This window comes from Terrapene carolina, unplaced genomic scaffold, assembly GCF_002925995.2.
Source record: "Terrapene carolina triunguis isolate 2854851 unplaced genomic scaffold, T_m_triunguis-2.0 Scaffold247, whole genome shotgun sequence".
Lineage (NCBI taxonomy): Eukaryota > Metazoa > Chordata > Testudines > Emydidae > Terrapene > Terrapene triunguis.
The window spans coordinates 7,165,077-7,189,618 of NW_020664598.1; the positions used below are offsets into that span (position 1 = coordinate 7,165,077).

Below are 24,542 nucleotides of genomic sequence, written 5' to 3' on the forward strand. Positions count from 1 at the left end.
CCAGTAGATTTGGGGAGATCTACCAGAGGCCAGGTCTATCAACACTGTCTCCCAGCATTCCTGCCAAGCATGATACACCTGACCGGCACCACCATCAGAAGTAACTGCATAAAGATATGTACTCTTGGCCTGGGGTGAAATAACTCCAGTTGGAAAATGGCTGCTATGTGTACAGCATGTGAAGTATGTTGTTTTTGGGACCACTACATTCCTTTACACTCAATGTATCCCATCTTGCTTGCGAGTAAGCAAGCGCTAAGTGATCCACTAGAGCACAGGAAGTAGCAGTTGCCTCATAAGAAGTAGTGAGCAAATGGCCTGATCCTGATTTTATGCAAGTAGTAGCCCTGAGCATTCCAGTCAAGGACTAGGCCCTGAGCGTGTTCTGCAAAGTATACAGAAAAGTGCTCCATGGATCCACCAGCCTGGGCAAACTCCTGGTGTGTTTGAGCTCTGAGAACAAATGGAAAGCTTTGGACTTGCTAGTGGATGGAGGCCTATGCAACCCATAACTGTAGATGGCTTTTCCTATCTTTAGCCTTGGGATCTTTACTCTGTTTGCAGAGTCTAGAAAGTAGGGTCAATAGTACAGGCCCACCACTAAATTAACATAATCTGTGGATGACACAAATGTTGTCTACAAAAAAATGGGACAGTTCACGGCAGGTTAGGAGCTTTCTAAAGGAGAGCATTATTTTGGATTTGGAAGGTCAGATGCTCAGCTGGTGTAAACTGAAGTAGCTCCATTGAAGTCAGGGAGTTGGGTTAATTTACACCATCTGAGGATCTGGATCAGAGATTGGATTACTTTTCTTTGGTGGATTTATACTGTTCTCTTAAGATTTCACTCCATTCTTCTTTACTCCTCCTTCCATTCTCTTTACTCACTATTTCAATATGCAGTACATTGCAGTGAGGAAATAATATAGTTTTCTTTTCTTTCTTATTGTTCATCTGATCCCCAGCCGGCATGTTGGGGAAGTGCTGAGTATTATGTGTACTCTCAAAACTCCTATTGACCTCACTGGAAGTTTGGGATATGCATGGAAAGCATGACTGGTACCTTGTAGAAACTAATCAACCAGTGTCACCAATGCAATTTGCCAAATCACATGGCTTTTCTCTGGCGAGAACACACAGTAAAGAGAACCTTGAGTAAAAATGAAAACTTGAAAGCTATGCTAATCAAATGACCATTTCTTCCTAGGGTCCTTTACAATCACAGGAATGGAAAGTCCTCAGCAACCATCTAAATGAACTGAATATTCAGAATATAACACTAACCCATGCCACAGAGTTAACTAATGCACTGTGATATGGGGACGTTGTATGCCAGCAGAAGACAAGAAATGGAGGCTGCTTGTAAAACCTGCATTCTGAGTAGGGTGAGAAGAATTGAATAGAATGAAATGTGAACAATTTAACAATTTACAGATCATCAAGTCTGAAGTGAAGGGTCTTGGTCTCAGAAGTCTACCATGTAGACACACCTTCAACTGCCAGAATTCAGCGACAGCTCCATGCATTGAGCACTTGCTGGATCTGGCCCACAGAAGTGAACTAGGGCCCAGATTCAGCATGTGCCTAACCTTGCCTTCAATAGGGTTACTCACATGCTTAAGTGCACTGCTGAATTGGGGCCTAGAGAGACAAAAAAATCCAGTGTAGCTTATCTCACTTTAGAAGAAAAGGCCCAAGAGCTGAAATCAAAATTGAAATGATTCTTTTTATCTAGGATTAAAAACCCCTGCTAAATCCAGAAGTTGTCTCTCTCACAAGCTGGGAAATAAATCAAGTGCCTTTCCAAGTGGAGGATGCTTCTGTTCCTTCATTTGTTTCTATCACAAAAGACAGGCCTCTAGATACACTTCATATATAACTCATTTTCAGGAATGAAATGTTTTCCTATTTCAAAAGCTGATGGCACACCAGTGCATAGCATTATCTGTAGGGAATACATGATTGTGAGAAATGGAGATTTGATCAGCAGGAGTTGGGAATGGCCTGTGCTGTGGATCACCTCAAATGAGTGCTGATCAAATCCCCAGGTCACACCACACCATTAAATCTTGTGTATGTGCCACATCTTACAGAAAAATAATTTTAGGAATACTTGTAACGTATTTTTATTGGGACTATTTTTGTATCCTTTCACCTGCCAAGCCTTAGTTAATGTGAGTTCCACTATAAAATACACAAAAGGAGAGGAAAAAATAAAACTGAGAAATGTAAAACACTCCCCCAAATGACCTAAAGTTGTTTTTTTAAGTCTAAAAATGTCATGCTTTAATGTCCTATAATTCAGGACCACTGGGAGGACTATGGAATACTGGATTCCATTGGGAAGCTGGGCATTTTCCCTCTCCAATGGTATAAAAGTCTCACTACTATCCCTGCAGGGCTGTAAGACATTAGACTTTGACAATGTGTCATTTTTAGATACAGAAAAGCTGTCAGCTACTAAGGCCGAGAATCACTCATCCTGAACCTCCAGTGAGGGTAATGTTAGTGGGAATATCCCCATTTGCGAGAGGAAGGAAGGCAAGTTTACTTTTTTTTAAAGGCAACTGTTTGAAATGGCTTAGGGCAGGGGTGGCCAACCTGTGGCTCCGGACCCACACGTGGCTCTTCAGAAGTTAATATGCGGCTCCTTGTATAGGCACCGACTCCGGGGCTGGAGCTACAGGCGCCAGCTTTCCAATGTGCTGGGGGGTGCTCACTGCTCAACCCCTGGCTCTGCCACAGGCCCTGCCCCCCCTCCACCCCTTCCCGCCCCCTCCCCTGCCATGCCCTCGATCCTTCCCCTCCCCCACCCAGAGCCTCCTGCACGCCACAAAACAGCTGATCGGGAGGTGCGGGGGAGGTGCTGATCGGCAGGGCTGCCAGTGGGTGGGAGGCGCTGGGAGTGGGGTGCTGATGGGGGGCTGCTGACGTATTACTCTGGCTCTTTGGCAATGTACATTGGTAAATTCTGGCTCCTTCTCAGGCTCAGGTTGGCCATCCCTGGCTTAGGGGTATGGAATGTTACAATAAGTCCCAGCGAGATGGCCTATTGGGACAGATGATGAGGTCATAGCTTTGTGACAAATTACACAAGCATGTGATACATATGAACGTCACACACTGGAGGTGTAGAGAGACACGCATGCGCACGCATACAGGTGTCTTACCTTGGCATGATTATAAATATCCACACAACTTTCTGTGTTTATACTTTTTGCACAGATGATCTCACAGTGTCGTTGCAAAGCTTCAAGCTGGAAGAATTTAGCAGCAGAGAGAAGCTAAACAGCAGAGAAAAAAAAGTGTTAGAAGCGCTGAACAGGGCAGTATTAAACAGTATCATTTCCTTGCTACTTTATTACATTTATACACAGACCTATAATTAATTAAGTTTCATTTAATTTATCAGTCATTTCACTGCCATAATAAGAAAAAGTTCTTTTGCTGATTTTACCCTTTTCAGTGTTACAAAAGGAAATAACATAACAGCTCAGACTATGATGAGCAGCTGTCGGTAAGTGATGAGTGGAAAACAGAGCACTCAGATCCAGATGCTGCCATTTTTGGGATGCGGGGACAGAAGTGTATAAGTTCCCCTGACCTCACGGCACTATCGAGGAAGCAGCATAACCATGAGAGCCTACAGCCCTTCCAAAAATGTGACTCTGAATGGAAGAATCTGCACAGCTACACGTTAGAAACAAATAGCCAGGGTTCAACCCTGCTTTTTGCAATAGCACAAACAGAAGTTATGGGTTGATGCAGGAATTACAGGTTGAAAACCTATGGCAGGTGTTATGCATGTGGTCAGATTAGACCATTGCAATAGTCCCTACTGGCCTTAAAATCTACAAAACCAAGTGGGTTCAAACCTCTTCTCTCAGCTGGTGGAAGAGGGTAGTGCAGGCAGAGCTCCACCCAATCCCTCTTCTGGCTGGGGGGAGACAACAAGCTCTGCTGGGTGAAATCCTGGTTCCACAGAAGTCCACAAGAGTTTTGCCACTGACTTTTATGGGGTCAGGATTTCACCTGCTGCCTCTTTTCCTTGCTGTCTGGCTGGTGAAAGAGCTCCTGCTCTACTTTTTCTCCTTCCAAATGTGGTCCCATTGCCCCTCCTCTCTTGCTTAGAAGGTAAGCAGGGGTTCTTCAGCGCTACGCAGTTTGCTCTGATCAATACACATATATCAGGTTGAGCTGGGAGCTCTATCTTTAGGCATTTACATAGCACTTATCACTGGGAATACCCAACAAAGTGCTGCTCAGTGGAACCCAACAGTGCCCTCACACTGCAAGCCAGGGCTGTTAGGAAAAAACTGTTAGAAAGTTGTTCTGGCCCTGTCCATCCACTCACCTCCAGCTCTAGTCTAATCCCCTAAATAAATCCCAAATCTGGAAAATCTGCAATGCTGATGTGACAGCAGCCAGCTGGCCCCAATTATGAATCGCAGCAAAGATTTCAGTATTTCCTGTGCTTCTTGTTACAACATTTATAATAAAGCAAGTTGCTAAATATAACTTTAGAAAACTAGGGCCGTATCCAGGCTCCAGCTGCCACCGTGGCTCAAGGAGTCAGACTTGTGGTCCACAAGGGCTCTTAAACCACAGGAAACAAAGGGAATCCTGAGGGATTAGGAGCCTTCTCTTAGGCAGCTGCATAGTCTTTACAAGGCTGTTCAACCCCCTCCCCCCTTTTGTCCAACACAGCTGCCATATTTGACAGTCAAGCCCATGGGAATGCCCTCAGAGGGGGCCACGTGCCGGACTTGGACACCCATATAAGTCAACTGTTGGGGAGGTCTATACATATATATATATATACAGAGAGAGAGAGAGAGAGAGTCTCGATTCAGAAAGAGGTATGGGGTGTTACCTGGTTGCTTATGTGTATAGATCTATATGTGTAAAGCTGTGGACCTATCTAGTTTGAGAACACTTTTCGCAGGAAGGGTTAGGGTTTATAGGCCTCTTTGCAAAGTTGTGGGAATAAATTTGAAAAATAGCTGGTTTTAGTAAGAGAAAGGAAGTTAATTCAAGTGAGCTTAGTTAAAACTGCACCGAACTGGAGAGGACTAATTCCAGTTTTGTCTACTTATACAAATACTCCCCCCTCCAAAACTTCCTCAGCAGGATTATTATAAGGGTTACGATACCCACCAAAATAGACTCTCATTGGCCAATCATACCCAATTGCTGCTAGTTTCTGGTAGCGCTATCTCTGTCAAAACTCACCCTTGCTTGGGTGTCTCACACTGCACAATAACGTAGTGGCAGATTCTATATAATCTGTGCACTATGATTTTTACCAGCTGTATAAATATCAGTGATTTTAATATTTAGTGTTCTATATTAGTTTTACCTGATATAACCTGAATGCTGTGGATATGAACGCTTCCAGCTCAGACTGGCGAGGAATTTGCCCAAACATGCCTTTATTTGTGTTTTATTGGGAGCCACTTGGTTGAACAATGGTTGACAATGCACAGAATTTTGGAAGGAGATCACTTAAAATCCATACAGTTATGCACATTTGATTGGGGTGAGGATGAGGGGGAAGATGACAAAGTGTAACTGGACTCCTTGGACAGGAGGATAAGCTTTTGGGATAAAAAAAGATTCCCCCTTCCCTCCATCTCAGGAGGCAGTTTAAGGTCCAATTCAGCAACACAGTTAAGCATATGGCTACTTGAAGCTGAACTTTGACTTCAATGGAACTACTCACATGCTTAAAGTTAGGCATATGCTTTCATATCTTCCTGAATGAGGAACTACACATGAGATTATTCTGATTTTCTGGACATCTGACTCCTAGCTAACAACCCCAGAGACACAGCTTGGAAAGGGGAATAGACTGATTTAGCGGCAAGAGACATCCTATTAAGACTAAAGGAATGAGGCTGTTGTACCATGGTGAGGGGAATATTTCCATATTTTGTAACACAAGCTTTTTGCTCTACTAGAAGAGTTTCTCAGAGTGTCTGGCCAGATGTTTTAGTTCAAATTATCTTTTGCTTTGGGATTTTTCTTTCTCTTTTCTGTCCTATGTCCAATAAAACCTACTTTTATTTACGTTAACTGGAATTGGGGGTGGAGGCAGCAAGCTGGGTATTCACAGTGGTGGCACCTCAGTGAGGATCGACTATGAACTCAGGGAAGCAGGAAGAAGTGGTGGAGAGATAGTCTGAGACTGGAGGAAGAAATGAAAGCAGGTTTTCATTCCTTTCCTCAAAAAGTGCAGACAGATGCCACTGTAGACATGGGGAAAACTAAACCACCTGGTGAAGAGTTCTTTGCCAACACTTGATAGAGACCATTTCCATGTGCAGCTATGTGAACACTGGAGAGATCACTTATTGTAACTCCCATCGGAATGAAGTAAAATATTTCTTACCTCCATTATTTCATTATTCTTAATTAGGAGTGATTCTGCACCGCCATAGTAAAGATACTGCATAACCAGCTGAAACAAAACAAAGAGACTGTTTGCTTATGAAAAGCAATCCCAGACAACAAATGTTCACTACATACAGTAACTCCTCACTTAAAGTCATCCCAGTTAACGTTGTTTTGTTGTTACATTGCTGATCAATTAGAGAAAATGCGCGTTTAAAGTTGTGCAATGCTCCCTTATAACAGTGTTTGGCAGCCGCCTGCTTTGTCCACTGCTTGCAGGAAGAGCAGCCCGTTGCAGTTAGCTGATGGGGGCTTGGAACCAGGGTGGATCGGCAGCCCCCCTATCAGCTCCCCGCTCCCCTAAGTTCCCTGTGCCGCAGCTGCCCAGCAGGCTATCAATTGCCGGCAGTTCAGCTGTCCCTCCCCCCACTGCCATGTGCTGCTCCTGCCCTCTGCCGTGGAGCTGCTCCCGGGAGCCTCCGTCTTGCTGTGTGGGGAAGTGGGGGGCTAATGTCAGGGTGTCTCCCTCCCCCCTGCTCCTGCCCCCCCACTTACCCCACCTTTATAGAGCGGGGGGGACACGACAGAGCTCAGGACGGCAGCTTGTTGGCAGCAGCTGCTGTCTCAACTTGCTGATCTACTTAAAAAGGCAATGTACTTAGAATGGGGTCAGCTTACTTAAAGGGGCAATGCGCATCTCTCTCTCTCTCACACACACAGTGTGTCTCTGTCTGCCATGCTGTCTCCCCTCCCTCCATTTATGCTGCCTTGTAGAGTGTGAGGTAGGGTTACCATATGTCCGGGTTTCCCCGGACATGTCGGCTTTTGGGTCTTTAAATAGCCGTCCGGGGGGAATTTGTAAAAAGCTAAAAATGTCCGGGATTTCCCCCTGGACGGCTATTTAAAGACCCAAAAGCGGCTGACAGGGCAGCCGAGCTGGCGGAAAGCGGTACCGGGAGCAGCATGGAGCGGCCGCGAGAGGTGGGTGCGGGCGGCCTGGCTCCCCCTGCCTGGGGCTCCCCTTGCCCACCGAGGGGCGCGGGCTCCTCTGCAGCACTGCCCACTGCGGGGCTGGGGCTCTCCCGGGGCTCTGCCCTGCATGCGCCCAGCACCCCCGGGGCTGCTCCTGCCTCCCCAGGCTGGCCCCAGATCCCCTCCCCCGGGGGTTTGGGGTCCTGCTGCAGCTTGCGCCCCTCTGCCTCCTCCGTGGGGCAGGCAGCCCCAGGGGGTTGAGGCCGTGCCACCCCTACCCCAGCTTCCCCCTCCAGCAGCCCCCGCACTGCCCTGCCGGGCCAGTTCAGCCCTCGGCGCCACCGGGTCCTGCCCTGCCTCAAGCAACCCGCCCCTACCGTGGGGCAGCCCGGCCCTGGGGGACTGGGGGAGCCGCAGCAAAGCCCCGCCCGGAGCTGGTGCAGGAGACAAGCGGGGCTCTCAGCCCAGGCTCCGGCATCAGCCTGCAGCGGGGAGCGGAGCCTCCCGCTGCCGGCTCGGCTCAGCCTGGCCCCGCTCTTAAAGGGACACGGACCCGGGCTCGGCCCGGCCCGGGGCACATGGGGGTGTCACCTCACCCCCCGCCTGGGGGGGTCCGGCGAAGGGGGTGCTCAGCACCATAGCTCCCCCCGCAACCTCCATAGTCAGCTTCTCTGCAGGCAAAGCTTGCCGCCGCTCCCGCCGCCCCAGCTTACCTGCTGCCTGCCTGCCTGCCTGTTTCAGGCTTCCCGCGAACATTTGATTCGCGGGAAGCAGGGGAGGGGGAGGAGCAGGGGGGCGGAGCGTTCAGGGGACAGGGCGGAGTTGGGGCGGGGCCGGGGTCCCTTGGAGTGTCCTCTTTTTCCAGGACTGCAATATGGTAACCCTAGTGTGAGGCTACATTAACAACAATGTTTTAACCCTTGAGGGATCAGCTAGTTTATCATTTAGCAGTAAGGCATTCCTTGGGAAATATCCCACCCTCATCCACCCTCTAACTTCACCACCTCAACCAACCTTCACAATCATCATTGCTGTGTATAGTATTAAATTGTTTGTTTAAAACTTATACTGTGTGTGTGTGTATCCATCTATCTATGTATATATAGTCTTTTGTCTGGTGAAAATTTCCCCCCTGGAACCTAACCCCTCCTATTTACATTAATTCTTATGGGGAAATTGGATTCACATTAACATCATTTTGCTTAAAGTTGCATTTTTCAGGAACATAACTACAATGTTAAGTGAGGAGTTAGTGTATGTTACTGCCTTTCACTATCCTGCCTCCCTTTGCTTCAGCGGTCATTGTCATTAGTGTAACATGGTGAGGCTCATAGAACCATATCATTCCCGCTTGAGTAAAACACATGAAAGGGAAGAGGTTACTATGAAAAATAAGCCACTTTGGAAAAGCTACTCGTGAGCAGCATTTTTAACTTTCATCATGAGAATGATGTGATGGGAGAAGGCGTGTGTGGCTACCAAACAATGTGCAGGGCTACGGATTTGTCAGTCAAACCGGTCAAAAACCTGCAGGTGTCAGGCCATACATGAACATCTTCTCTGTCTCTGCACAGTTCTTGGCTTCTCTTCACGGGTAGCATGGCTTCTCTCCCAATCCCTATTAGCCACGGTGCTGTAACTCTCCAAAGAGGTTCAGGTAGCTCACAGGACAAGTTGATCCTGGCTCATTCATTTTCTGATACTGTTTTTACACCACTTATTCAGGAGAACATGCCACATATAGAACAGGAGTACTTGTGGCACCTTAGAGACTAACAAATTTATTATTTTTTAGTCTCTAAGGTGCCACAAGTACTCCTGTTCTTTTTGCGGATACAGACTAACACGGCTGCTACTCTGAAACATGCCACATATAGTGGCTGTTCCCTGATTCCTTCCCTTTCTGGGAAACCACACCCCCTCCTTTCCACACTTCTGTAGGCAAGCATGGTTGGTGAGAAGGTTTGTGCTGGGGTTTTGCATTGTAACATGGGCCAAATAATATTTCTTTTCAGGAAACTTAGATTAAGTTTAAATGTTATTGCAGGCAGCTGTAAGTGACACTGAAAAATATCAGGAGTACTTGTGGCACCTTAGAGACTAACAAATTTATTAGAGCATAAGCTTTCGTGGGCTACAGCCCACTTCTTCGGATGCATATAGAATGGAACATATATTGAGGAGCTATATATACACACATACAGAGAGCATGCACAGGTGGGAGTTGTCTTACCAACTCTGAGAGGCCAATTAAGTAAGAGAAAAAAAACTTTTGAAGTGATAATCAAGATAGCCCAGTAAAAGACAGTTTGATAAGAAGTGTGAGAATACTCTGAACACTGAAAAATATCTGCAGCTCTAACAATCAGTAAATGGAACTGTTATTGCTCTGGTTAAAATAAACTTTTCTTAGACATGCAAGTTTTTGAATACACTGCATCTAGCCCAATAGGCGAGACAGATAAGTTTGGCTCTACATTTTCACAGAAGGAATTACAAAATTTGAGTAAACAAATATTGCTAGGAAAAGAAAGGCCTCTACATCCTCCAAGCTTGTGTGTGCAAATGCAGGAATATCAAACATGAGAAAAAAAAAACCCAAAAGTCTATGCAAATGTTCCACTGAAATGCCCTGCTCTGTCTTCAAAGACAATAGAAGTGAAATGTACATAGTTAAATCTAGTCACTCACATGTTATTTGACTACAATCAGCACTATAATGCAGGTTACTATATAAAGGGAGTTGAGGCCTTTGCTTATGAAACCACTGCTCTAAGGTATGATATGATTAATTTACTAAATGTAATTGCATTAATTTGTGCAGAATACATACAACTGTTGATGTCACACATTCCATTCGGATGGTTTGTGGCCACAGACTTTACCTGAAATATGGGGTACTTCACATAGCTGATCTCAATACAAGTGTTCTCAGCTGAGGGTTTGCTAGATAGCAGCGCTTTAAACCTAAATAAAAATGAGCAAGATTGAAATACCACACTACAATTCCACTTTGCTATATTTCAGCAAAAAGGTAAGGGAGGTGACCATCAATTACTATGAAAACAGGACGTTAGAATGCAGAGAAGCTTAGCGGGATTTATAACCTGAAATATATGATGGTTTATATACTGTAGAGGGTATGTCTACACCGTAATTGGAAGCATGATTGCAGCTCAGCATACAGCACTGCAGCACGGATTACCCATGCTAGCTTTAATCTAGTTAGCACAACTCTCAAAATAGCAGTGAAGACACGGCAGCGTGGACCCCCATGCAGGCTAGCAATGCGAGTTCATACCCAGCTTGTGGGCAGGCTTGTACAGCCCATGCTGCTCCACCTTCATTGCTATTTTTAGCCGAGCTAGCTAGATGAAAGCGAGCACGGGTATGCCTGCTTGAACTACAATCATATCTTTGATTGCCGTGCAGACACCCCCTTAAAGGTATGTCATCAAATTCAAAGTGAAATTAGGAAACCTCTTTTATTAGGACATTTCATTCTGAGTTTCTGGAAAATGTGTCTAATTTTGTGAAAAAACCTACCTAGAAAATATAGATGCTGTACCCACTTGGAACTTATTACAGGATCAGGACTGACTGTTTCTTTGCTTGAAGATAGGGCCATTTTTGAGTAAAACCTGCAACTTTTAAAAATTCAACATTTCTTTTTGGATTGATATCAGCTTGCATTTTAAATATTTGCAGCTTTTTTTCCCTTCTCACATCTCCATTGTGCTGGCTTGCAAGATGGCCAGGGCAAAATGTTGACGATTCTACACAAAGAAGTTTAATACTATAATGCAGGTTTAATTCAATTGTTTGGAGATGGGGAGAGAAAGAATTGGATATATCGCTGTTCTCAGAATGTTAAAATTCTCATTTCAACCATAGATTTGGACATAAAAGCAGAGTAGAATTCATTTAAGTTAATTGTACTTGTATGTGATATTTATACAGATATGTAGATATTTACGTATAAATCTAGGATTTTAGCTTTTAAAAATGTTTAAATTACTAGATTGGGATTGACACCCTTAGAAACTGAAGACCTCTTTTTGGCCCTGATTCAGGAAAACATTTCTACTCAGGGCAACACATAAGCATTGGCCTCGACAAGGGACAGACTTAAGCAAGGGTCTAAATGCTTTCCTGAATCAGGGCCTGAATGCACACCTTCATGCACAGGGCAGCTAAGCAAGGACAGCAAATGTGCAATGTTCCCAATGAGTCATACCTTTGTTTTCGAAGGACTGCCTTTTCAACGTACCTCTGCTAAGTCTGGTAGCTTGTGCTGGTGCTTTTTGTTATCAGGGACACATCTCCACTTAAAACTAGTCTGAGACCACCACTCAAATCACAACCAGCCAACAGATAATAAATGCTTTCATTCACAATCTGCACTGGCTATATTCAAGCCCGTACCTTCGAGCTGAAAGGCCCTGCATTACCAGTTCTCTGTGTCACTGAGTCCTCTTGTTTGCTATGTTTTTTGCCTTTGTTGCATCTCACAATATTCAGGATATCCTTTTTACTCTTGACATTTTATTTCATGACTCACAGCATTCTCTTATATGCCTATCTTCCTTCTCAACGCTAATCCATGGCAGACAATGTAATTTCTTGATTGATTGCTGTATTAGGGCTGAAACAGTGTGTGTGTGTGTGTGTGTGTGAATGGAGTATTTTAATTAGGCGTTGACAGCCAAATAATTATCTCCTCCACATACAAGAAAAGAAAGCTGAGAATCATGAAATGGCAGTCTACAAAATTTTATCTGAGAAGGGTGATATACACAGATACCCTCTCAATTATATTTTCTTTGTAAATCCAGCTCCAGGTAAGTGTACCAGGTTCCTTATACTTGTTTTTAGGTATCTACATTTAAAGGTGTGTTTTCTAGATAGCAGGAAATTGTATCCTAGGTTAATACACTGCTACCTCGATATAACGCGACCCGATATAACATGAATTCTGATATAACGTGGTAAAGCAGTGCTCCGGGGGGGGCGGGGCTGCGCACTCCGGTGGATCAAAGCAAATTCAATATAATGCGGTTTCACCTATAACGCGGTAAGATTATTTGGCTCCCAAGGACAGCGTATTCCGAGGTAGAAGTGTAATTCAATTTTGGGGGGAGGGAGGGGTTGAGGAGTACCTTAACCCCAGCTCCTCCCTGCTCTCCAAGGGATACTTGCATGTTTGGACTTCAAGTGCCACTATTTTTCTCTCAAGAGTTGGAAAGTATAATAGACAAGCAAAAGATTTTCCCACTCTCCGAAGCTGTAACCCAAACCTTCCACCCAATGCGTGGTTAAGACAATGGGCTGGATTCATCATAGATACTGGCGATGAAATCCTGCCTCACTGAAGCCAATGGGAGTTTTACCATTGTCTTTAACAGGACCAGAATTTCATCCCCAACCTTTTTCAAAAGTGAACCCATAGAACCTCCTTCCCTTTTCTCAAAAGAGACCTTCTCCCACTTAGCTCTTCCTTGTTCCCCCAATTTCCATGCAAGAACCCCAACCCTCTGCAAGTGGGTGCTGTCTCCTGATATCCACATGACTTATCTCCCTGCTGGACAGCCTTTCAGCATGGAACTGCTACAGGCTCCATGTCAGTTTTTCTTATGTGTGAAGCAAGGGGAGGGATCTGGCAAGGCAAGCCACCTATATAGGCGGTGGAAGAAGAGGAGATTTCCAGAAGTGGGGCACATATGATGGGAATGGCTCCACCCAGGAATTCCAACCTGGAACTTCCTCCTCTTCCCAGAGATCCTCCCTCCATCCACAGGTTCCCCCAAGCCTTAAAAAAATGGACATTCCTGAAAGTATAAAACGTGTATTTGTCGACGCATTTTGAATGTGTCCACCACCATACCGTATACCGTAGGTGCCTCTGGAATGCCCAGCATCCTAAGGGTTAATGAACAAATGGCATTCTTAGTTGTTACATCCTTAACATAGATCAACAGCACTCAGTTCTGGGGGTAATTACAGAATTTCCACGTTCACAGAAAAGTCTGAAGCCCATTACCTGAATCATTAGTGCCAACAAATCTCAACAGAAAAGATCAAATTATTTGCATTTATTAAAAAAATACACCTGTACATTTACCTTGGGGATGCAGTAAATAGTAACACTCGATGTGCATAAAATGGTCTTCCTTCCACCAGAAATGTAACATCTGACATCTCTTTATTGTTAAGAAAATGGGGATCTGGAATCACAAAAGGAAAAGAAAAACTTCAGTCGGGAACAGGTGAAATGTATAGAAAGCATTTTCCTGTTTTTGTGAGAAAAGACAATGGCTTAAGGGGATATGTTTTTAAATGAGAAAAGCCTGTGAAGCTGGTTTGAATAGTCTGAGGTGGAAGATATGTACATATTCTAACAGAATCTATACCAAGTCAATTCAAAAACTCTGACAGTCATTTTTATCTCATACAAGATAACAGCCATCCATCACATGCAGGTCATTCTAGACTTTGGGTGAACTTTGAACAGCTCCCTAGTCCTGTTCTCCCTCTGTACCTAGTGACATCTGTACCTAAGCAGACACAAGGGCCCCGATTCTCATGTACATTAAGGCCCTTTGACACTACTCTGGCTGTGTGGCCTGAGTGTAAAGGAATCAGACCCCAAAGTAACTTGCAAAACTACAGGCCCAATCCTGGGCATCCAAGACACCTGTCGATTTCAATGGAAATTTGAGGTGAGTAAGAAATGCAGGATTGAGCCCCTAGACTAGTTTTTCCAATTCTGCATTTTACAGTTAGGTGTGCTCTGTCTTCTGGCCATAACGACTGCCTAGTATATAGAAGAATGCAGCGGCTCCAGAGCATTCAAACTGAAATCACATTTCTGATGCCAGAGTTCTTGCAGCAATGCTTAGAAACCCAAAGACTGACTTTATTTCAATCATTTTCATTAACGTTTGCCCTCTTTCCTTTCTTTTGCTCTCTCCAAATCCTAGGACAGCTCTCTGTGAACACTGTGATCTGCGCCTCACCTCAGACTTACCTAAACGAGAGGTCTGCTTTCGTTTGATTTCAACAAGCTTTGGAATAGGATAAGGTCCATAGCAATGAGTGAAAATGACAGACAGTTGCTGACTTATCACTTCATTCTAAACAAAAGAAATAAATACAAGTATAAGCTTGTGGATTAACAGGTACAAGCTCAAATAATTCCCGAGAGTTCCCTCAATAGCGCACAATTCTAAGGCAAACAAATTGTGGTCACCAAAAGCTCTATCAAAAGATTTGATTTACAATTATTAATTCTTCTTAGCCAATCCCCCATTATCCACTTTTTTATTGTTGCTCCCTCCCAATATGCATCACTTAAATGAAAAACTCCTCTACCAGAAGCCTTTTTTTATCCAGATAAATTTCATATCAATTGCTCCCTTCAGATAAACAGAGTTCTACTGAAATATGGATTTAATTTCATTATTAAAATTCATTCTTACTATAAAATGAATAAGCTGGCTTTTTAAAATGGTTTCTTTCTTTCTTTCTTTTTTTTTTTAAGGAGAACAAAGGTTACTAAATAAACACATTTGCAATGTGAGAATGCTCCTGAAAACAGACCCTGCTTTGTATGTTGATAGCTGTTTTATAGCTTGTAATATAATCTCTTAATTTAATTCTAGTTATGTCTTTGATGTAATTTTGTATCCTTTTCACTGGTATTTACCGTATTGGTGTTACTCTAGCTTCTGTAAACAAGGAAGGATTGTCTAATGATTCAGCCACTAACCTGAGTCTTGCAGCTGGGTTCAGTTCTTGGCTCTGCCACAAGTTTCCTGTGTGATCTCGGGCAAGTAATTTACAAGTAAATTTTCAAAAATGTCTAAGTGCCTTAGAAGTTTAAGTCCTATTTTCAAAGGTTTTTAAGGTGCTTAAAGATGCAAATAGGCGCCTAGTGGGATTTTCAAAAGTGCCTAGGTGACTAACAACCACCGGTTTCAATGGGAGTTAAGTGCTTTGGAAAATCCCACTAGGCATCTTTAGGCACTTAAATACCTTTAAAGATCTGGTCCTTCGGCCTTTAGAAGCCTAAATCTCACTGAAAGTCAATGGGACTTTGGCTCCTAAGTGCATAAATTGCTTTTGAAAATGGGACTGTATGCTTCTGAAAATGCCAGTTTCTGCTGGTGAAAACAGGGGAAGCTTCACTGAAGTTAATGGGCTACTAGGCCAATTAACATAAACAGAGACTATGGCCCTTAATCCCTCTGGGTCTCAGTTCCTACCTGTAAAATGGGGATAACTGTACTTCCTTGCCTCACAGGGATGTTGCAAGAATAAATGCATTAAAGATTGTGAGAAGCTCAGATACTACAGTGATGGAGGCCACAGAAATAGCCAGGTAGATATAAAATAAACATAACATTAAAAATGTGAATTGTTCAAATTCTATATTTAAAATATCTGCATGGTGCATAGAACAGAAAGTGAAGCTTTAATTCCTAAGCACATTTTAATGAGCTCTGGAAATAGTCACTCATTCCTTAACTTACATAAAATATTAGGTGATGTGGCAAAGATATTGGAACAACTGTTCTAAAGTATCGATTAGTATAAGAAAAATACATAGGATCAAATTGTGCCCTCAGATGTGCGCATGCACCTCCCCATGACTTCGAAGGAAATTGCACACAAGCACCGAAGGACAGAACGTGTCTCCTGTTACTTCAGACTTAATGCTAAGAGAAACACCCAGAAGTAGATTGCAGTGGTACCAAGCAGCTCAGATTGTCAAAAAGGGTGAAATGTGTTTTTCACTGAAAACCTGAGCAGGGAGTCTGGCAATACAGCTCAAGAGACAGGAAAAACACTGTTTTGCTTAAAAAAATTGGTGATAAGGACATCATTATACACTAGCAGCATATCTGTATTTCATATTTTTCATACAGAGTTTAGCAAAGCACTTTACAAAGAGTGTGAATCAGACGCCTAAGAGAAAAGGAAGGTTTAAAGCCAGATTTAAAGAGGAAAGCAACTGGGTGCCCTGCCTATGCTACTGGTACAACCATGGTTCTGTAACTGGTTCATGACACTCATCTGACCCAATTACAACACATAAGACTGAGCTGCATCCACAGAGCAGGTTTTTTTTTTTTTGTTTGTTTTTTCTTTGCAGCACTCCCATGTGCCAACCAAGATTAAGAATCCACATCTACCAGGCTGTCGAAGGTTGTTTGTATCAGTGCCACATGTGGAAATCTGGGCAGCTATCCCCATGTCCCTCACCAGGGGATAGAGTGTTTGGAGGACATGCATAGCAGTGGCACCAGCAACACGTGGAGCACTGAACTCTGGGATGTCCTACCACACAGAGAACTGAAAAGGAGGCGGGATGGCCAACCTGGTTACACAGGCATTTAGGGGGTCCCATTTATACTGCAGAACATGGTGTGATAAATTGGTTACAGGAAGACTGTAACCAGCTTAGGACACTGACCCGGGCAAAGCACTGTCGGCTGCCACAACTTATTAACCATATGGTATACAGACACAAACCACATCATGATGCTGTTGTGTCACTGACTACAAACTCGGTTAAAAGCTGTAGTGTAGACTGGGCCTAAGTTACACTACCTGGCTGTGCAATAGATTTACACATTGTATACCAATTAAGAAAAGTGGAGCGGGGCGGGGGGCAAAAAGAGAGAGGGAACAGAGGTAGGAGCAAAAAAGTTCTGACTCGTGGAGTTGTGCAGGCCAGGCTGGTGTGATGAAGAACGGCTCGTAGATGATATAGGTCACACAAGTAAGTCACACAGCTCCTCAAATAAATGACTTGGGATGTACATATGAAAACAAAATCACACAGGTGCTTATGTGCCTGATTTTGGAGTTTCTGATCTTTCCTGGGAACGCAGATTTATAGGAAAGAGATCTTACAGTTGGAAACTCCATCCCATCCTGACGGACGAAGACCTGGCCTCAGTTATTCCTGCCTTCACCACCTCTCGGCTGGACTGCAGCAATGTGATATACCTGGGCATGAAGCAGTCAGCACTTAGGAAACTCCAACCAGTTCAGAATGCTGCAGAGCGCCTCCTCAGCAACACCGGCTACCGTGAGCACATCAAACCTGGCTTCTGCTCTCTATACTGGCCTCCCATAGAACACTGAATTAAGTTCAAGGTCTCAGTCCTTAACTTCAAAGCTCTCCATGTCTTCCTGGGCCCAAGGTCTCTAAAAGATCGTCTAAGCTCTGGGATGAAGACCACGGTCGACAACTTCATTCCTTTGGCACAATGGAGCTGGCAACAATAAGAGTAAAGCTTGTCTGTGCAGGAGACACAGACTTCTCCGGGGGTGTTCCGAGATTATGGAATGAACTCCCCAGGGAAATAAGGACCTCCGCAAACCTCACCACTTTCCATGCCAAGTGCCAGGTGCATTTTTTTGACCTTGCCTTCTCTTACATAAACACAGAGTAACAGGTGTGTATATATATAAACCCATACGCTACCAAAACAAGACACTCCATTGCACCCGTTTCTCCCTCTAGGAGAGGCTGAGAGAACAAACAACACATGACAGATGCATAGTCACATGGCTTAATGCATTGCTGGAAGGCATTCAGATACTACACTGATGAACACACCATAAAATTCTATATAAAGAGTAGAATATAAGAGAAAGCAAAAACCAAACGAATCATTCTATTTTACACAGTGTGGAACTTCATATTTGTAGTACTGTCAGTAGTTTTCATTTTGGGGGAAGTCCAGACATATGGTTGATGTTGACAAAGTCAGTAGTTCACAAGATCAACAGACAGTTGAAAGGCCAAAAAATTGCTAAGCTGAAAAGACGACAGGAGGGTAAGTCACTGCTAGTTCAGATTCATGGTTCCCAAACAATAAGTTTTCACCAAGGACGTGGAGGGGAAAGGGGAAAGTCATTATAACAGGGTAGCTCAGACTCCTACACACATGCTGGCCTTTGAGGGATGGGGTTACTGGATATGATCTCTGAAGCCTGCAGATTTTAACAATAAACCAGGTAGGAAGAAGCAGCAGAGAGGGTAGATAAAAGGGAGCCTTTATCAGAGATGGAAGTCTATGATCCTGGGCTGCTGAGTAATAAATAGCTTTCACAGAGGAACTTAAGGCCAAATTCTGCTCTTGGATGTGTGTGGGGGGCTCCCATTGAACTAACTGGGAGCCAAGCACAAGCAACGAAGAACAGAGCTTGGCCCATTAAAATTGCCATACTGGAAGAGAGAAACAATCCAGTAAGTCCAGCATTCCTTCAGACAGTCACCTTAACTGCATAGTTCAGTGTCTGCCATGGTTACTAAGCCCACCCTGTGAAACACCTGCACAGTCATGCAACACTATGGGAGGAAATTCTTCTTTACCCCATCGGATCAGCTTATCTCCGTCACCCCACCACTTGATAAGAAAGTAAAGGCTGCAGGAGCTTTTTTTGTCTAGGATGACATTGAAATTGAAGGATCAAACAATTTGTCTTTTTTTTCTGCAGTTTGATGTTGGAAAGATTTTGCTGCCAGCATGTGTGATGCTGAGAACTGGACCGAGGCCAACCTCGGGTATTTGGTTGCTGGCGAGGCGAGTTTGGGTGTGTTTCTATATGGTATGAGAGGGAATACAGTTTGACATTGGATATAATGAGGATATTACCCAACCGAAAGGCAAGAGGGAACAACAGCTCATCCACTTCATGGAGATGGTATTTCTGGTAGGGAAGCAGTAAGAAACTTTGCTTTGTAGGGACAGAGGCAATTTTCTGCCTTAACAGCATTCTTCAGAGGAGATCGAAAGCAATTTGCAATATTTTGTGAATATGTTGCATTGAATTGGTTGGAGGGAAGAATGAGTCTCTCTGTCTAGGCAAAGCTGAAGCCTTTCAAGCTCCCTGAGCAGAGACCCTTTGCTCACTGTTCTGGAGCAGAAGAGGGAAGATAGAACCAGCCAGTGGGCTGTATGTATCGATGGTCTTTCATAACCGCCTTTGCTGAAGGTCCGTGGCAGTGCTCAGCAAAGGCTACTCCACACAATTTGCTCCTTAGAGTTCCCTGCCTCAACCCATCCCATTTTATGGCCCGATCGTGCAAGGTGCTGAACTCCCTTCACTCACATTTACTTCTGAGAGCTATTGAGGGCACTCAGCCCTTCTTAGGATCACAAATCCAAGAGAGAATCATAATAGGGGAAAAATTGGTTTATTGTGTCCAGTTAGGTTAAAATTCAACTCTTCTCTTTCTTTCTGACTTCTAAGACACTTGTCCATGCCCTGATCTTCTCCTATAGCTTCTTCCATTCCCATGTTGCTTTTCTCCAGTCTGTCCAAAACGCAGCTGCTAAGATGGTCGATTAGATCATATCACTCCTATAACTCCCTCCACTGGCTTTGTAACAAATTATGCTTCTTGTCCTTTCCTTTGAAGCCCTGCACATCTCTGCCCCAGACTATGTTTTGGATCTGGTTTCTAATCACATCCCCTTCCCCCAAGCCCCACCTATGCCAGTCTCCCCATCACGTTGGCTCCTTCTCCTGCTATTGTTTCCTGCTAAACCCAATGTGCTAGGCCCTCAAATCCCTCCCAAAGACTCACTTTGACTCCAGGCCCCCAAACACTAACTTACAGTAGTCACATACCTTATAAACAGAAAAGTAATATTCTAAGGTAACAATTATTCAGGGTCTCTTAGTCTCTGCCTTTTAGCAGAGACATGGCGCAGCTCAGGGGAATATGGATGTATGCAAAGGTGCCTTTAAGCCACTTTTGCTTTCCTGGATTTTGGGGCTGCTGGGAGCCTGACTACACCTGGCAAAACATACAGCAGCCTGAAGGCTGCTCTACACTATGCTGTTTCTCCATAGCCCCAGTGGATAATTCCAGCAGTGGGCGCTCACCAGGGTGTACCAATCCATTGAAAAACCAGTCAATGCCAGGCAGAGGTGCCCCTGAATAATTACTCTACCCAACACCCCTCACCACCATAAAAGGATAATATGGAGTTAAGTGGTGCAGAGGCTGTTGTGTGGGCCTCCAATGTCTGAATGAACATCCCCACTTTAGTAAGAGATTTTCTTTGCCATATCTCTATGAACCTTTTCATCCTTCCCTAGGTATTTCTAGTCAGGTTCTGCAGTAGAATTCACTTTTATTAGCTGCATCAAAACTGGTTAAATGTCACTTCAGAGGGCTGCTCCTAGATGATTAAGTAGCATACACATTATTACTATTAGTCAACAACTGTAATGTAGGGAAGCCCTAGAAGTTGGATGTACAGTTAGAGGCAACGAACTGCATAACAAAATAGGTTTTATTAGCACTGGATGCAAGCCCTTGCATGGCAAAATGGAATTAATCACAGGTGATGCTCGGAAAACTGCCAAGATTCTGTTTCAAAAGGTTCTTTATATCACAGCCATGCATTGTGTACAGACACCTCAGCTCCAGGAGCTGAGTCTAATCCCTGGGTGATAAACCAGAAGAGGGCAGACATATCATAGAAACAGTGCATCCAGACTCTGACAACACAGGTGTCACATACACAGCATTTTTTTAAAACTGTGAAACTTCTGCTCAAATATCCTGTGGGTGAAGTACAGGTAAGAACCTGAATAGAAGGCAGTAAAATCAAATCCGGGTTAGTATGAATATGAATCTATGCTACAAAAACATGACGACACTGAGTTAATAATCTGTTATTAACATGCCACTCTGTACCTGATGTTCACGTCTCACACGGAGAATGCAAGATGTACATGTGTGGAGGACTTGGGTCCTGGTTATTCTGAACTGTTTAGACACAGAAGTACTGAAAATGATGATAGGCAACACTACAGAACACTGTAATTACCAGAGTGTGGTGAAACCTGTTTTAAGAGACCATCCAAGGGCCCAGAAAAAAGATCCATCACCTACTTATCTGAAGTTCAGACAACATGGCACTAGTCAACTTGGGAATTCTTTAAAATGGTCACTGTTGATGGCCATGGATCACTTAGAGGTGGTCCTTAGAGCAGGTTACACTGTATTTTTCTTCTTGATGAACATTACATAATTTTACAATACAAAAAATAAAATGAAAATTGTGATCTCCTCCAGTCCCTACCTCCTGCCAGAAAGAGCCTGTCATTCTGTATGTGATTGATCCTAGAATACAACAGCATGCATCCGGGCACTGCTAAGAGATGAAGGGCCCTTGGGTGGGTGCACAGGGACACTGGGGATGAAAAGAGTATTCCTGCCCCATCCCATTATTTAGGATCAACCACAAGCTGGAGTCCTTGGACTGTCCCTAGCACAAAGACAGGTTCGGGCTGGTGCCCCCATTGGAGCTAACCTCTACAAAGAAGGGAAAGGAGGGGCAGTGAGAAGATGGGGACCATGGCTTAGGGCTGATTAGAAAATGTTGGCTTTTTTCCCCCCTCCCACAGAAAACTTTCATTTTTCAGAGTAAATTTGAAAACCAAAATATTTTGACTTGGAACTCCTGCTGCGGTGCCTCATGTTCCCATTCTCCTCTACAAGGTGGGCTCCCATGGTTGAACTACAACTCCCATGATGCACCATGATATCCTCTCTTGGACATTGGAGGTAGTGCATCATGGGAGTCTGTGACCATAAGGAACATACCTCCAGCCAGGGAGCCCAACCCATAGAGGAGAATGGGCACATGAAGTAACCAAACTACAACTCCTACAAGGCACAGTGGCAGCATTTCCAAATCAGAATATTATGGTTATCAGTCAAAATACATTCGTTTTCAAGATGTTTTGATGTTTTGAAAGAATTTCAAAATATTCTGTGGAAAGCAGAAACTTTTTGTGAAAAATTTTGTTTTTGTCAAAAACCCAAATTTCTGTTGAAAAACAGTTTCAATGGGAAAATTTCAACCAGCCCTACATGGGCCTCTCCTTCCTTCCTATCCAGCAGAGTACTACAGCCTTGTAAGGCATGCCCCCTAGAACCTCAGGGAGATACACTGCCTCCTGGATCTTCCCCTAGGGCACTGGGGCTAACTCATCTTCACAAGCTGTGTTCTTCGGTTAGTCAATTTCAGCCCCTCACACTGCTAGGAAATTTTTCTAAAGGAGACCCACTTGATTATACTCTGTTCAGTGCAACATACAGTACATCCGGCTTCCTCATCCTCCAACCCAACATCTTGGATTGTCCACGGCCTACTGGGGAACCTTAAGATTTCCAGAAGCTGTGACTGGCCCTTCACTTTAACTGAAATGGGAAGAGGAGAGAGGAGTGGAAGAAAAGAGATCAACAGCACCTGCTGAATTGGCCAGAACGTTGGAATACTCTGAGCGACCTCCCCCAGAAATTTGTTTTAAAATAGATGAAACTTGGCAACACAGTAATAGGACACCCATCTCCTCCTCTTCCTCTCTTTGTTAAGTTTCAATTTATAATTATTCTCCTACTTGATGTCAGATATTTCAGGCCTTTCCTATTGCACCTGTTGCTTCCAGACACATGAAAATTGTTTTCCCAATAGTTAATGCTTCTTGCCAGAAGCTCATAAGTGCTGTTATTTCTGAAGGGATTATAGATATTATAGAAATGTAGAGCTGGAAGGGACTTCCAAAATTCAAGTCCAGCTCCCTGTGCTGAGGCAGGACTAAATAAATCTAGACTATCTTTTGGCAAAAGTTTTAAAAGCACATAAGTGACTGAAGAGCCTAAGTCCCATTGACTCTCAGTGAGATGTAAGCTCCTGAGTCACTATTGAAAATGGGACTTAGGCACCTAAATCACTTAGACATTTTTGAAAATATGTTGTCCTTCATCTCCCATTTCTGTTTGTTGCCTGTTTTCTCTTTTCTCCTCCACTCCTTCATCTTTGATCTCAACTTCTATTCTTTTTTTTACATGTTTCCACACCCACACCTCTCTCTGTCTATCTTCTATTTTATCCACTGTCCTTGACATCTCCCTCCTCCCGTTATCTTGTTCATCCACCTAGCTGTAACTGTTCAGGCTTAGGTGTCCAGATTCTGATCCAGGGATGGATGGAATTAACTGTGATTCCTAGAAATCCATTTATGTGCTTAAAATAAAGCTGATTATTGTTCAAAAATTGATTGTTACCCACTGTGTACAGAATAGAGCTGGTCAAATGTTTTTTCAAATTTTCAACAAAATTCATTGCAAATTTGTACAAACCCTTTTTTTGCTATTTTTTGACCAGCTTAAAAGTTGTTGAAATTTTTTGGAAATCTGAAATTTTGAGGAAACGGTTTTGTAAAACAAATCTGCATTTTTTAGCCAGCTCTACTACAAAGCCTGGTTAATAACCCACTTAATGGACTATGTCCTGGATAGACGTTGAACATCACCAGTAGGAACAACAGGGAAGTTACAGAATGCTACCGGGTTAGGTGAATGGGTGAAGGCCCTCCCAGAATGTTTCAAATAGTTTTTGTCTGGTCAATGCACCACCAGGAAACTGGACATATGGAGAGTTCTCTAGTGTCAGGCCCTGATTCAGTAAAGTGTCTCTATTCATAACAGTTATTAAGTACAGGCAATGGGGTGTAAACATGTGCTTAGGTGCTGTTCTGAATTTGGGCTTCAGATAGGATCCAATAGAGTGGCATATACCAGCCCCATGCCCACACTATGGAAGAGGCTAGGTGTAGGGGGCAGTGAGAAGGTGGCAGGGGCCAATAGTTGGAATTTTTTAAGATTCATATCTGAAAACTATCCCAAGACATCTAAAGACAATATGATATTAACATCCATGGACAAAGTATGCACTAGATGATGTCAGTTCTTTCTTTGGTACTGCTGACAACTTCTCTTGCTGTACTGCATGGAACTCTGGTGATTTTAATTTCAATCTTAGTTCAGAGCGAGCAGCATATTTGAGATCTGAGACCAAACATTCTCAAAAGTTGGGAATGTTTAGATCTGGGGTTTTAGTTCAGGCTCATCTTTAGTTTTAGGCTCTAGGCTGTAGCTTTCTTCTCCGCTCATTACCAGTAGCCATATTACAGTCAAAGATGCGGGAACATCTCAGAGAGTTCACTTTTGTAAACAAGAAACAAAGAAAAGTCTCTTCATGGAGACAGTTTTAGCACAGACTGGAGGAATGCACATATTCTGTAACAGGGCAGAATAATAATCCAAAGCCAGTTTTGCGTTACATAAACACCCA

The 24,542-nt window shown here is 43.7% G+C and overlaps 1 protein-coding gene across 1 annotated transcript in view; it reads right to left on the reverse strand.

Moving 5' to 3' along the window:
• The window catches only part of BTBD11 (BTB domain containing 11), a 268,567-nt gene that overhangs the window by 2,355 nt on the left and 241,670 nt on the right, over positions 1-24,542 (reverse strand). Inside the window, exons 12-16 of the mRNA XM_024212959.3 lie at positions 14,393-14,498; positions 13,487-13,589; positions 10,251-10,332; positions 6,392-6,460; positions 3,171-3,284 (exon numbers count right to left, since the gene is read on the reverse strand). Of these exons, the coding sequence (XP_024068727.2) occupies positions 3,171-3,284; positions 6,392-6,460; positions 10,251-10,332; positions 13,487-13,589; positions 14,393-14,498 (474 nt within the window). The remainder of the gene's footprint in view (positions 1-3,170; positions 3,285-6,391; positions 6,461-10,250; positions 10,333-13,486; positions 13,590-14,392; positions 14,499-24,542) is intronic.